Genomic DNA, 12582 nt, shown 5'->3' with positions numbered 1-12582 from the left:
TAATTTCTTCTTGAAAATCAGGCAAATTATTATGCTGAATTACTACTATAAAAGGGGATGTTAATAATCTTTTTCATCAATAGCTTATACAAGCTAGCTACAATAATTTGAGTATGATAATAATATAACTAGGGTATAAGGATGTAAAAGTTTATTAATTTGATCAAGGTATACTGCATAGCCACACAACGTTCTCAAAACAACATAACTTATTAAAACAAACCAAACAAGAACAATATCATTGTGGAACTTTCAGTTCTTAAGATTTATAATTAAGGAGCAGGCTTCAAATGTGTTGGCAACATCAATCACAAAACGGTATCTAACGTCGGCCTTCTCAAGCCGTTCCATGGCAGTGTTGACATAATCCGCAGAGATAAGCTCAATATCCGCAGTGATGTTGTGTTTTCCGGCCATATCCACCATCTCTTGCGTCTCCTTTATCCCTCCTATCATACTTCCCATTACCATCTTCCTCTCTAAATATACACAAAAAACATAACTCTGATGTTATTTTCGTATCTTTTTTTATTAACGGCCCATATGTTTAAACCAAGTTACTACAACCACATAAATAAATACGGCGTAATAGCTGACATAATAGGCTTACCGAAGATGAGAGGCATGACCGGGAGCTCGAGTGGCTTTTCTGGTACACCAACCATAACAAGTTTTCCCTTAGGCTTTAACAAACGAGCAATGGGAGAAGCGAATGAGTCGCAGATACGGTATTAATAATACCATCCAACGTCCTCATCGCATCCTTAATCTGCTTTTGGTCACGGCTCACCACGAACGAGTCTGCACCAAGCCTATTAATCGCTTCATCTCTCTTACTATCCGAAGTGCTAATAACCGTAACCTTAAGACCCATAGCCTTAGCAAATTTCACCGCCACATGGCCCAAACCGCCTAGTCCAACACACCAATGTGCATACCAGGCTTGTCGAGCCCGTGGTATTTCAGCGGGGAGTAGACCGTGATCCCCGCGCATAGTAGCGGCGCAGCAGCGTCCAGTGGGAGATTTTCGGGAATACGGATGATGAAACCTTCGTCGCAGACCATGTTGTCTGAGTAACCACCATAGGTTATTGTGTCGTCGTAATACTTAAAACCGTACGTTTGGATCGTTTTTGGACAGTAGTTCTCGAGACCTTCGGTGCAGCTGTCACATGATCCGCACGAGCCGACCATGCACCCGACTCCCACTTTGTCTCCAGTTTTGAATTTAGTCACTTTGCTTCCCACTTCAGTCACCCACCAACATCTCATGCCTGAAAAAAAAAACTCAAAAGGTTCCGATTTAAAAATGAACCTAATACAACATATAGTTAGAAATATACGTTATTTTTATATTAAATAACATAAATACGGGTCTGTAGATTTCATAATTTACCATATATTTATATTATGGTTATTTTTTTGTAGAATATAAATTTATGTATTACCCGGGGACGAGAGGGTAAGTAGATACTCCCCAATCATTCTTGATCATATGCAAATCAGAGTGACAGATTCCACAGAACAAAACTTTGACTTAACATCCTTCTCTCCTGTCTCCCTAGACATTAATTCGACCAAAACTTATTTTTGATTAAAACAAAATATTATATAGGATCATTGATACAGATCAATTCATTCTTCTATAAAAAAGAAAACCTTCTAGAGAAACGGAAAGGCGAGAGAACTCCAGAATTGTCTTTCGCGGCCAATCCGAATGCCTCCTTTCCCATAATCGATCAAAGAAGAACAAGAGTTAGAGAAATGGATTGGAGAAGCAAGCAAGTGTGTGGTTTGGTTTTTATTTGAATGCACTTGTAAATATCTGAGAAGTTTAAGTTTATGAGGAGAGACAAGATCTTTAATATAGGAAAGGGATTGTGGAACCGACGGAATCGGGAGCCATTAGGACCATTCACACTATGAGATTACCTCAATAACTCGTTCTTTTCTTCCTTTGCCTTTTTAGAGGTATTATATCTTTGACTAGAAGATAAGTATGGATACATTAGCTATTAGTGTTTGCTAAGCATGCGTGTATATGATACATTCATAACTTTGGTATGAATACAACATAGCCGCTGTTATAATATGAACTAGATGTGCTGAAACATTGAGAAGAAGTCGTCACAAATTTTTCAAGCTCTCAAAGTTTTGGTACTAGCCAAAATGAAAATGTATTGGCTGAAACTTAACCTCGCTCTGACCAATTATATCGTATCTTCTACCAAAAATCCAACATTAATTATTGAAAATATCTATTTATATTACCTTTCGTTAAGATTTTAAGATTAAAAATTAAATAAAAGCGAAGTAGTTTCATAACGAATATGTAACTAGGTAGTAGTAGAGGATTTTCTATCCACACTTATATTTCTTTTTAAATATAACTAGATTTGAACCCGCACACTTGTGCGGATATAATTTTTATTTTTAAAATAAAATTTAAATATAAAATAAGTTATGTATATATGTCTTATAAATTTTAGTGTGTTCTATATAATTTTATTTTTGATATTTTTACATTGGGTGAAAAATATTCAGATAAAATTGTATATGAATATTTTTAGTGGGTGTTCGGTATTCTGTACGATCGTTATGTTTTTATTTTCTGTACGATCTAGAAAATTGTGCCAGTCTCGGTTTTCATACCATGGCCTATGTTAGCATATTGTTTTTAAAATTTAAAATTATAACATCATATTAAAAATTTTAGTTTTAAACATTTGTTTCATATGTATTGTTAATAATTTTATTGGAATTATTTGTTTATAAATTTTTCATTCTTGAAATGTGTATGTTTGACTTAATTAATACTTTATAATACTAAATTTTGTGAATATTTCTATTTAATATATGAATTTTCAGATTTCTATTTTTATTATTACAACAAAAGGATAAACCATATCTAAAAATATGGACACCTAATAAGTAAAAAAACTAAATTTCACATTCGGGTAAACAAAATATTTGAACGTAGATATTGTTAGATATCCAAATTTACATGTATATCTATCATATTTTTTGTTGACTTAAGGATGCTAAAGAATATTTCGTTACCAGACCTAGAATATCTTTGCACGAATAGTTATGATGATGCCAAAGAATATTTTTCCTCCCGTTAAATACATAATACCAAAGCATTTTGAATTTTAAAGCAAATCTCGTGGTTATTATCATATATAGAAAACTAAAAATTGAATATATTGGTTTGAACTCAATTAAAAATATTTGATATTTTGTTTTGGTTAGTAACAGTTGGATTGAAAAATAAACCAAGTAAACTGAAGTTGAAAGTGAAGAGAGGTCGTCATCTATGTTACCGAAAGAACGAAAAAAGCTTGAATAAGCTCGTGAAAGAGGGAAAATAAAATTTAAAAGTAACGCTAGAAAGTATAGTTTAACCAATCATGTTAAGATACCTACTTTATTAGATTATAGGTCGAATTTGAACCTTAAAAAACTAACATGATGTATTGAGGTAACTAAGTTTCGTGAATTGAATAGAACAGAACATATATTATTTTGTGGCTTCGAATGGAACACACATGAATTTGGGTCTGTATTTGAATAGAATTGTGTATTATACAACACAGTCATGACATTAGAGTAGGTTGTGACATCCATGTCTTCGAATGGAACATAAAAGAATTTGTTCGAGTAATTGAATGGAATTGTGTATTATACAACACAGTCATGACATTAGAGTAGGTTTTGACATTTTTTGGATAATTAACTTCTTCAAATATGTTCAGGTTCGACAAATATGAACTGAGTTGGTGTACGAAGCAAATGGGAAGTGATGTATCGTGATGTATGGTGAAATTATTTGTCAATACATTAATTTGTATGAAGGGAACAATTCGTGTAATGTTTGTTGTTATTGCTATTGGTTTAAATTATACATAACCGATGGACTTTATATTTTTAGGTGGGTTTATATTAAGTCTTCAGTATCAGCCGATATGTCCCAGTATCCAAACAAATTTGTGTATCCAAACAATTACTATTCTAGAGCAAGTCCAAAAATAAATGACAACATCTAAATGGTAGATAAAAAAATAGGACTCTAATTAATATAGTAGATAACTCTCAAAATACAGATAAGTTTTGTTAATCTGAATTTTTTTTTTCTGAAATAATATATAAATTCTCAGTGAGAGGACTTTCAAGCGAGATAGTGAATCTACTTTATAAAACCATATTACTCTGCAGTTAAGAAAAAAACATATTACTCCTTTTTATTATCAACTGAGTTTTATTGATGGGTCTAAGCCCAAAAATGGATAAAACCCGATACAAAAAGGTCTAAACAGCGGATTAAGTTATACAAAATTCTTTGGACCATAAGTCCAAAAAAAAAAAACATTGAGGAGAAGCTTAGACTTGTCACCCACTACATGGATGATTGCCCGGCAATCAATGAACACATGTCAAGGCGAGGAGCCATTTCTTCCCTGGAAGTAGAAGAGATATTGTGGAGTTCGCAACCGTGAAGACGGTGAATCGACCACTGAAGACTGTTAAAGTATATGAGATTATAATCTAAAACCAATTAGTTGATAAATGGATTTACTCATCTTTCTTATATATTTTACTTAAGACCATTTTCAACTTCCAATGTGATATATTTTATTTCTAATACGCCTAGACGATGATTCTTTGAGCGTCAATATAGAAATGTTCGGACAAAAATCGATGTGCTAACTTTAGGTCAGATCGATGTAAATCGGATTAAACTGTGTGGATTGGGTTCTGATACCATGTTAAACTAAATGACTTTCAACCTAAAATCAATTGGCTGATAAGTGGATTGGCTCATCTCTCTTATATATTACTTAAAATCCCTTTCAATTTTAACAGATCGAAGCTTCGTCAAAGGAGAATCAAACACTTACAATCAATCCAACCATTTCGAGATTCCTGCATGAACAACCGGTCACCTTTAATGATGAGAATAAGTTTGAAGGTGAAACAGTTCAAACGGAGGAGAAAAGTTCGGAGAGACAGATTGAGAGGCAGATGAGTAAAGACAACAAGAAACGACGATTTCCACTGGGAAAACCCAAGATTAAGCCAACAAGAATGGTGCTGAGAACTACTGCATCCCGAAGTCGAAAGCCAGCATCGCAGGTGCTATGAAAGCCACTTCTTCCTGGAGTCAAAAGCCCTACACACAGGGAAATAAGTCGAAAGAGAGCCAGCGACAAAAAAATTCATCTCTCATCTTTCTCTGTGAAAAATCTAGATAGGGAACAGAAAAAAGAGAGAAACTTTGTTTACTTTCGTATGGGGCTTTTTAAAAAACCATATTACTCTTCAATTCCACTTCCACTCTTTCTTTTGGCAGTTTCTTTGAAACTAAATTATTATTATATTCGACTTTGCCGAAGAGGATTTTTAGACTAAAGATGTATGAAAAACGTGTCTATATATTCCTTATAACTAAAAATTTGTCGCTCTTCAGTTTCTGAGCATAATTTAAAATCCATTTAAATTGTATGGACCTGTTCAACCACATCCTGTATGTGTATGGACCTCGGACACCGACAACTCTTACGTGCGGGCCACCGCGAGCGTTAGGAAAGCTATTTTTCCAGGAAACTATTTTCCCATATTATTCGTACAAATTAAATAGGATAAACTTAAATTGACGAAACTCTCTAAAACGACTTCAAAGTTATATGATTTTGTCAGTGTAGCCGTGTATTGTTTGTCTGTTCTTGTGGCTATACATCGTACTTGCTTTGCTCCCAAATAGTATCGTCTACGCAACACTCATAACTAAAACGTGTTTACACTATTAAGATACATGCACCTAAATGCTAGACCAAACGAATAGGTTGAATTTAGTCCCGAAATCATATATTATGAAACGTGTTTATACCATCAAGAGACAAGAGCTAGTCTCCAATCAAGAGACTATGCATAAATATCTTGGTACGTTATAATAAATCATTCACCTAAATCATATGGTTATATTGGTCGGACTGCTCAAATAACACTGATTCTATCATTCACAACCAACATATTTTTTTTTCACACCCAACATATTTCAACCTTAAGAACTTAAATAAGACCAACTAATATTAACACAAAAACAAACATTCACTTATACATGTAATATTTTTATTTTCCAATATTTTTGAGATTTTACAGTATCACCAGTCAAAACCTACGATTCGAATTAAACATCCCAAGATCTTATTAATATAGCAAACATTACATTCAAGTTGATTCAATTTATAGGGCACAATATTAGTGCTACAGACAAACAACACGTAACATATTACAACAAACCAAACAAGAAAAGAAAGGCTTCTGGGGAAATTTAATTCTTAAGCTTTATAATTAAGGAGTAGGCTTCAACGTGTTGGCAACATCAATCACAAAACGGTATCTAACGTCAGCCTTCTCGAGCCGTTCCATGGCAGTGTTGACATAATCTGCAGAGATAAGCTCAATGTCTGCCGTGATGTTGTGTTTTCCGGCCAGATCCATCATCTCTTGAGTCTCTTTTATCCCTCCTACCATACTTCCCACCACCATCTTCTTCCCTATATATATGCACAACCACAAAATATATTCTCAATGTTTATCAACTGTACACTTGAAATGTTTTTAAATTTCTGCTGATAATAGCCATAGATATACATGTCGGTAGAATTTATTATTGATACAAATTACAAGAGCTGGTCCCAAGATTTGAGAAGCTATATGTAATTTAGTAAGAGTTTTAATAAAAAAAAAATTTCCAAAAGTTTGAGACATATTTATGTAAATTATATCTTAAACGTTGGGGATCATAGACCTATATTTTATTTGTCTACTATGCTCAAGATCGTGAAATTAAGACAATTCTTAAATTTGGCTAAAGACATACCCTAAAAAAAATAAAAGTTAGTATTTCGTCATGAAAACTATATACATATAATATAAGCTTATGAATTGAAAATAAAAATATCATGTGAGATAATGGTTAAAGAAAATGCTTCTTACCCACGATGAGAGGCAGAACCGGAAGCTCAAGTGGTTTCTCAGGTGCACCAACCATAATTAGTTTACCGTTATATTTAAGCAAATCAAAAAGCGGGAGAAGTGAATGAGTCGCAGATACGGTATCAATAATACCATCCATAGTCCCCATTACATCCTTCATCTGCTCCGGGTCACGGCTCACCAAGAACAGATCCGCACCAAGCCGACTAATGGCCTCGTCTCTCTTCTTATCCGAAGTACTAATAACCGTAACCTTAGTACCCATAGCCTTAGCAAATTTCACAGCTACATGACCTAAGCCACCTAGGCCCACCACACCGATGTGCATACCCGGCCCGAGGAGCCCGTGATACTTCATAGGGGAATAGACCGTGGTCCCAGCGCAGAGTAGCGGCGCGGTAGCGTCTAACGGAAGATTTTCTGGAATACGGATGATGTAGTCCTCTTCACAAACCATGTGGTCGGAGTAACCACCATATGTTATAGTGTCATCGTAGTACTTGGCTCCGGATGTTAGGATCATTTTTGGACAGTAGTTCTCTTGGTCATCGGAGCAGGTTTCACATGACCGGCACGAGCTGACCATATAACCAACTCCGACTTTGTCTCCGGCGTTGAATTTAGTCACTTTGGCTCCGACTTCAGTCACCACGCCCACTATTTCATGACTGAAACAATTTATAAAAAGGTTATAAAAACAAGAAAACAATTTTAAAAAATAAAATTTCTAATTTAGATAAGAGTTATATATGAAAAATATGATATGTTATAACCCCAAACAAACAAAATATATATTTGTATGTATTTATATCTATAAAGTACATACTGTATATATATCTTTTAGTATATTTAAAGGATATTGATTAGAATATCAGAAATTCACGATATTTGGGATCTAGATTCAGTTTTAACTTATCCTTAATTTATTATTTGAATCTAAATTCAAAATCCTAAGATATCCTAATTGTTTGAACGGATATGAGTTGTTAGATTAGAAATTTACCATGTATGGGGTAAGGATCCGTTATATGAATCCAAACTAAAATAAATTTTTGAATCCAAATTCAAAATTTTAGGGTATCCTGATTTTTCTTATTTGGATGTCAGATGGAATATTTTCATATAATAATTCCTTTTTTTCAACATTTTCATATAATAATTCCATTCTTGATTTTGAGTATCTTTTGAGTATTCAAATGTTGTCTTTTACCCGGGGACGAGAGGATAAGTAGTAAACCCCCACTCGTTTTTTGCCATGCTCAAGTCAGTGTGGCAAATTCCACAGAACAACACTTTGAACCTCACATCCTTCTCTCCCGTCTCCCTGTAAGTTAATTTCACAAAAAATAGTTTCATTTAATGAAAAAAAGAAACAAAATCGACACAGATTAATTCGTTAAAAGGACACTGGAACCTTCTTGAGAAACTGAAAGGCGAGAGAACTCCAGATTCGTCTTTTACAGCCAATCCGTACGCCTCCGTCTTCACAACCTCTCCCATTATGGATAAATAATAAGAGAATAGGGCTGAGAATTTTTCTCTGAGTGATGATACTAATAATTGAGAAGTGTAGAGTTAATGAAGAGGAGAGGCACCAGTTTAATATAGGAGAGGCTCGTTGAACCGATATTATTGAGGAGTGAGTACTATTACTCATTACTCGATTGGACCATTTTCATTACGATATTACAGTATGATGTTTTTGAAATTATTTTACCTTATATACACTAGAAACCACTAAACTTTCAGACTGTAGAGTAGGTAATATCAATGATCTCACGCTAACAAAATATTCTTACCGAGAATTTTACTTCTAACTTCATAGTGAACTACGTTCATTATAAAGAAGTAATACTTTGAGATTTTAAGATTTGTTCTCGACTGCGTTGAAAAAAAAGCGTTCTAAAAAAGATTTCTTGTGGATCCAAAGACATAGTCAAAGACTAATAAATATTCCCTCCGTTTTTTCAATAAGTCGTTTTAGATTTGACTACATAAATTAAAAAAAATAATTAATCTTTATATTTTCATAACAAAAATATCATTTATTGTTTATATAATCATATAATCTAACCAATAATAAAATATAATGTATATTATCATTGGTTAAATAACATTAATTGTTAATAAATTTTACATAACAAAAAACTGAAAAGGTCATATAATTTCAAACAAAAAAATTCGCTAAAACTTAAAAGAACGGAGGGAGGAACTCGTAACAAAACTGAATGTATATGATACTGATGTCTTTCATCCTTCGTTTTTGTAATTCTTATTGCTAGTATTATGAGTTATAAGGCTGAGAATTTTTCTTAGTCAGCATCATCAATTTTAAATAAAACTAGATTTTGACCCGCCCTTAAAAGGGCGGGTATATTTTTTTCTCTCATTTTTTAGAAATTAAAATTTTTTATATTTATGTTTTTTATATTTGTGTTTTTTGTATTATTTTTCTCTTAAATGACTAATAAGATATTTTAATAATTGTATTAAAATAATTAGATAACAGCTAATCAATAGGTTATATTCATGTTTTAATAATATTGATATAAAAGTATAAATTTCTCATGGTTATTGATAACCTATTATAAATCTATATTTATTTTTGGATTTTAAATATCATTTTATAATATTACTTCAAATATTTTTGAACACTCAAAATATTTATACATTTACATGAACTGGTAAGCCCTTATATATTAATAAAATATTATAATAAACTGGTTAGTTTTCTAAACCATGAAATGATATTTTAGTATATATAAATTCACAAGTAAATTCTATCCGTATTTTCAAAATGTGATATAATCTTTGAAGTAAACCAAATTTATATATTATAAATTTCAATTTTAATTATGTACCTACATTTAAATGTTACACATTAAGTGTTATATTTAGTGTTATGAAACCGATCGGACCCGCTGTTAATATTAAAGTAAATGTTATATTAATCAAATAAAATGTTGAAACTTTCAAAATAAAAATTAAGATTCTTTTTCTTTTTGCTAATAAAATTCATCGTTTATATAACCAATATACATTTTTCTAATAAAATCAAAGTGATAATATGTAAAAACACTTTCGAAAATATTTCAACAGACAGAAATATATGATGTTATCGAATGTGTAAGAAGGTGGTTTCACGATTCCACGTTGTATATGTAGAAAGTGGTTATCAAATTTTAACAAAAAAAAAAAGAGAAGTGGTCATCAAGGTGGTTACATGATATTTTAAATAATCATTAAATACAGGTATATAAACTTTTCTTCTTTCATACATAATGCATAAGAATTTTTGACTCAAAAGTCATCATCTATAGGTTAGCACTTACTGTAGTTTTATGCATTCTTGATCCAAGGTCCACAAACCACACATTGTTTGCATGGTTTTTGTTTGTTTTTTTTTTCTCAAATAATTGTTTTATTTTTCTTATTATGCAGTGAAACAAAACATGACGCACATAAACTGAAAATTATATTCTGCCTCAATGGCCTCAAAACAGTTTATGTGCATGGAAACTTAACTCAAGCACAACTTCGTCATGTAAGAACTTGGACTCATCAGCTTTTATTTTCTTTTGTGATTACCTCGGCTTGGATCTTTGCAATAACTTAATTGTAGCGTTTTATAATATTAGAAACTTTTCAGAAATAAAAAGTTGCTTTTTCATAAACTGGGTTTCATCGTAGAATTGAGAAGAAATCCAAATTGTTCCTAAATCTATTGCTGGAAATTGTACTATGTTTCAATCTATTTGCAGATTCGATCAACGTTTTAAAATTAACAAAGGGTTTCTGCAACAGCCATTTAAAGTAAGAGATATTTTGTGTTTCACGTAAAAGAAAGATAGAAAGGATAACTGTCTATGTGACCTTATTTGTAGGAAAAAAGATAACTGACTATATTCATTCTTATGCAGTTATATTTTAAATTTTTTTTTTAATTGGACCCAACTTTTATCAATTGGTCAAACAGCAAAATTAATAGAATAGATATTGCAAATAGTACTGAAAAAAATTATGATCAAATTTAACGATTTCATAGTTACTGTGATTAAAATATCTTCATCGCTATTTGCAGTTGCAAATTATAAACATTAAATTCCAAAAGTATAGATAAATTGTTTATATGCAAATCATATATATGATGTGAATTGCAAATTTACAAATTTTCAAATGGATCCACACCTTCTGGATATTTGAAACTAATTTCATTTTGTTAGTTGTAATCCCAAACGCGAAACTATGAGTTTTAGGTTTAGAACTGTAAAATTTATCTTTTTCGAATAAACGAAAATAAATAGTTGAAGTCTGCGTGGAATTCTACTACAGGGTAATGCAAGGTTTAGTTGGATCATTGATAATCTGATTTCTTCGTTTCAACATGCAACGACAGTGATTTCGTCTCATTGTCTCTACTGACAGAGACTTTGGCAGTTCGATCCGCCATAACATTTTCCCTCTCTCCCAGTCTTGTTTCCATCTCAGTTTTCTCGGATTCATAGACTCTTATCAATTTGATCAATAAGAAGAAGATAAATCTTGAAATCTGTGGCGCACTAAATGATATCTGCCTCCTATCTTCCTCTTTTTAACTATCGCTTTCAATTTCATACCAAGATCGACAAATATTAGGCCGATCAAGTTGCTAAATAAACCATTGGGGCCTCAAACCCACTCTAATTATTAATGCCAGTTATGTTTGAACCAAAGAAAAAGAAAAATTGAAGTCTAACTCATTTAACTAAAGTACGATAACAACAGGATGCTCCGTAGAATGGGTCAGTATATGTGTGGAGGGAAATATTTTCACAGAAAAAAACGAATCCACGCGGGAAATGATAAACCACATAATTGCAGACCCAGTTTCCATATAACTCGGACAAGTAAGTGTGTGTGAGACCATATTCAAAATATGAATAATGCAAAGAGTACAAAAAAAGACAGAAATATCACATGGGTTGTTAACAAAAAAAAAGAATATCACATGGGAGTTTTTCTACCTATCTCACTTCACTAAAAATAATATGAGTTGATTGCCGTAAAAGGCACATTTTGAGTTTTCGTTACACTGAGAGGCAGATTGCGCTTGAGAGGCACATTTTTTTGTCTGTAGCGGTGTGCTTTCGCGCTTATACCCTCACTTAAGGCAGACCCGCTTTTGGTTTGGTTTTTGTGTTCGGTTTAGAAGCTTTCGAATCGGTTTGATATCAATAAAGATGAGGTTTGTTGCTTTTTGTAACTGACCGTTGGATTAGATGAAACCTTTTTGAACTAGCGGCTTAGATCTGAACAACTTTATTGAGCGTTGAGGTTGAAAATGACGTGAATTTAATGCACAGCTGTGTTCGGCTTTGGGGAGCAAGACAGAAACTCTCTCATCGGAGACAGAAGAGGCAAAGAGAGGCAAACTAGGTTTTTTTTTTGTTTTTGGGACTTGTTTTCACTGTACGATTGGGTTTTGTCATCTTTGCCTATCCGTTTGACAATGTTTTTTCCTTGTTGCAGTTGCCATGGAGGAGCAGTGTTTGGTGATTTGTGGTGATTGGGTTTGTGGACACGGAAGCCGGTGGGAATTTGTTG

The 12582-nt window shown here is 32.7% G+C and overlaps 1 protein-coding gene, 1 long non-coding RNA gene and 1 pseudogene across 3 annotated transcripts; all 3 read right to left on the bottom strand.

Annotated features, from left to right (window-relative positions):
* Window positions 1-252: 252 nt before the first annotated feature.
* LOC130500809 (cinnamyl alcohol dehydrogenase 8-like) lies at window positions 253-1272 on the bottom strand (annotated as a pseudogene).
* A 177-nt stretch (window positions 1273-1449) lies between these two features.
* On the bottom strand, window positions 1450-5479 carry LOC108821022 (uncharacterized). Of its 2 annotated transcripts, XR_008939345.1 has the most exons (3): window positions 4899-5401; window positions 1660-1724; window positions 1450-1561 (listed from the first exon to the last, which is right to left on the bottom strand). It is a non-coding gene; the product is annotated as an uncharacterized LOC108821022 (long non-coding RNA). The 2 variants fall into 2 exon arrangements; XR_008939346.1 differs by lacking the exon at window positions 1450-1561 and having other exon boundaries at window positions 1573-1724; window positions 4899-5479.
* A 702-nt stretch (window positions 5480-6181) lies between these two features.
* LOC108819841 (cinnamyl alcohol dehydrogenase 7) lies at window positions 6182-8607 on the bottom strand. Its single transcript, XM_056995759.1, has 4 exons — window positions 8414-8607; window positions 8210-8323; window positions 7000-7667; window positions 6182-6557 (listed from the first exon to the last, which is right to left on the bottom strand). Exons 1-4 carry the CDS (start codon window positions 8497-8499, stop codon window positions 6352-6354), a joined length of 1074 nt encoding a protein of 357 aa, XP_056851739.1. The 5' UTR covers window positions 8500-8607; the 3' UTR covers window positions 6182-6351.
* Window positions 8608-12582: the final 3975 nt, after the last annotated feature.

Source organism: Raphanus sativus, unplaced genomic scaffold (genome assembly GCF_000801105.2).
Source record: "Raphanus sativus cultivar WK10039 unplaced genomic scaffold, ASM80110v3 Scaffold0041, whole genome shotgun sequence".
NCBI lineage: Eukaryota > Viridiplantae > Streptophyta > Magnoliopsida > Brassicales > Brassicaceae > Raphanus > Raphanus sativus.
Note: the sequence above shows the minus strand (reverse complement) of the source record. Positions and strands in the feature narration are given on the sequence as shown.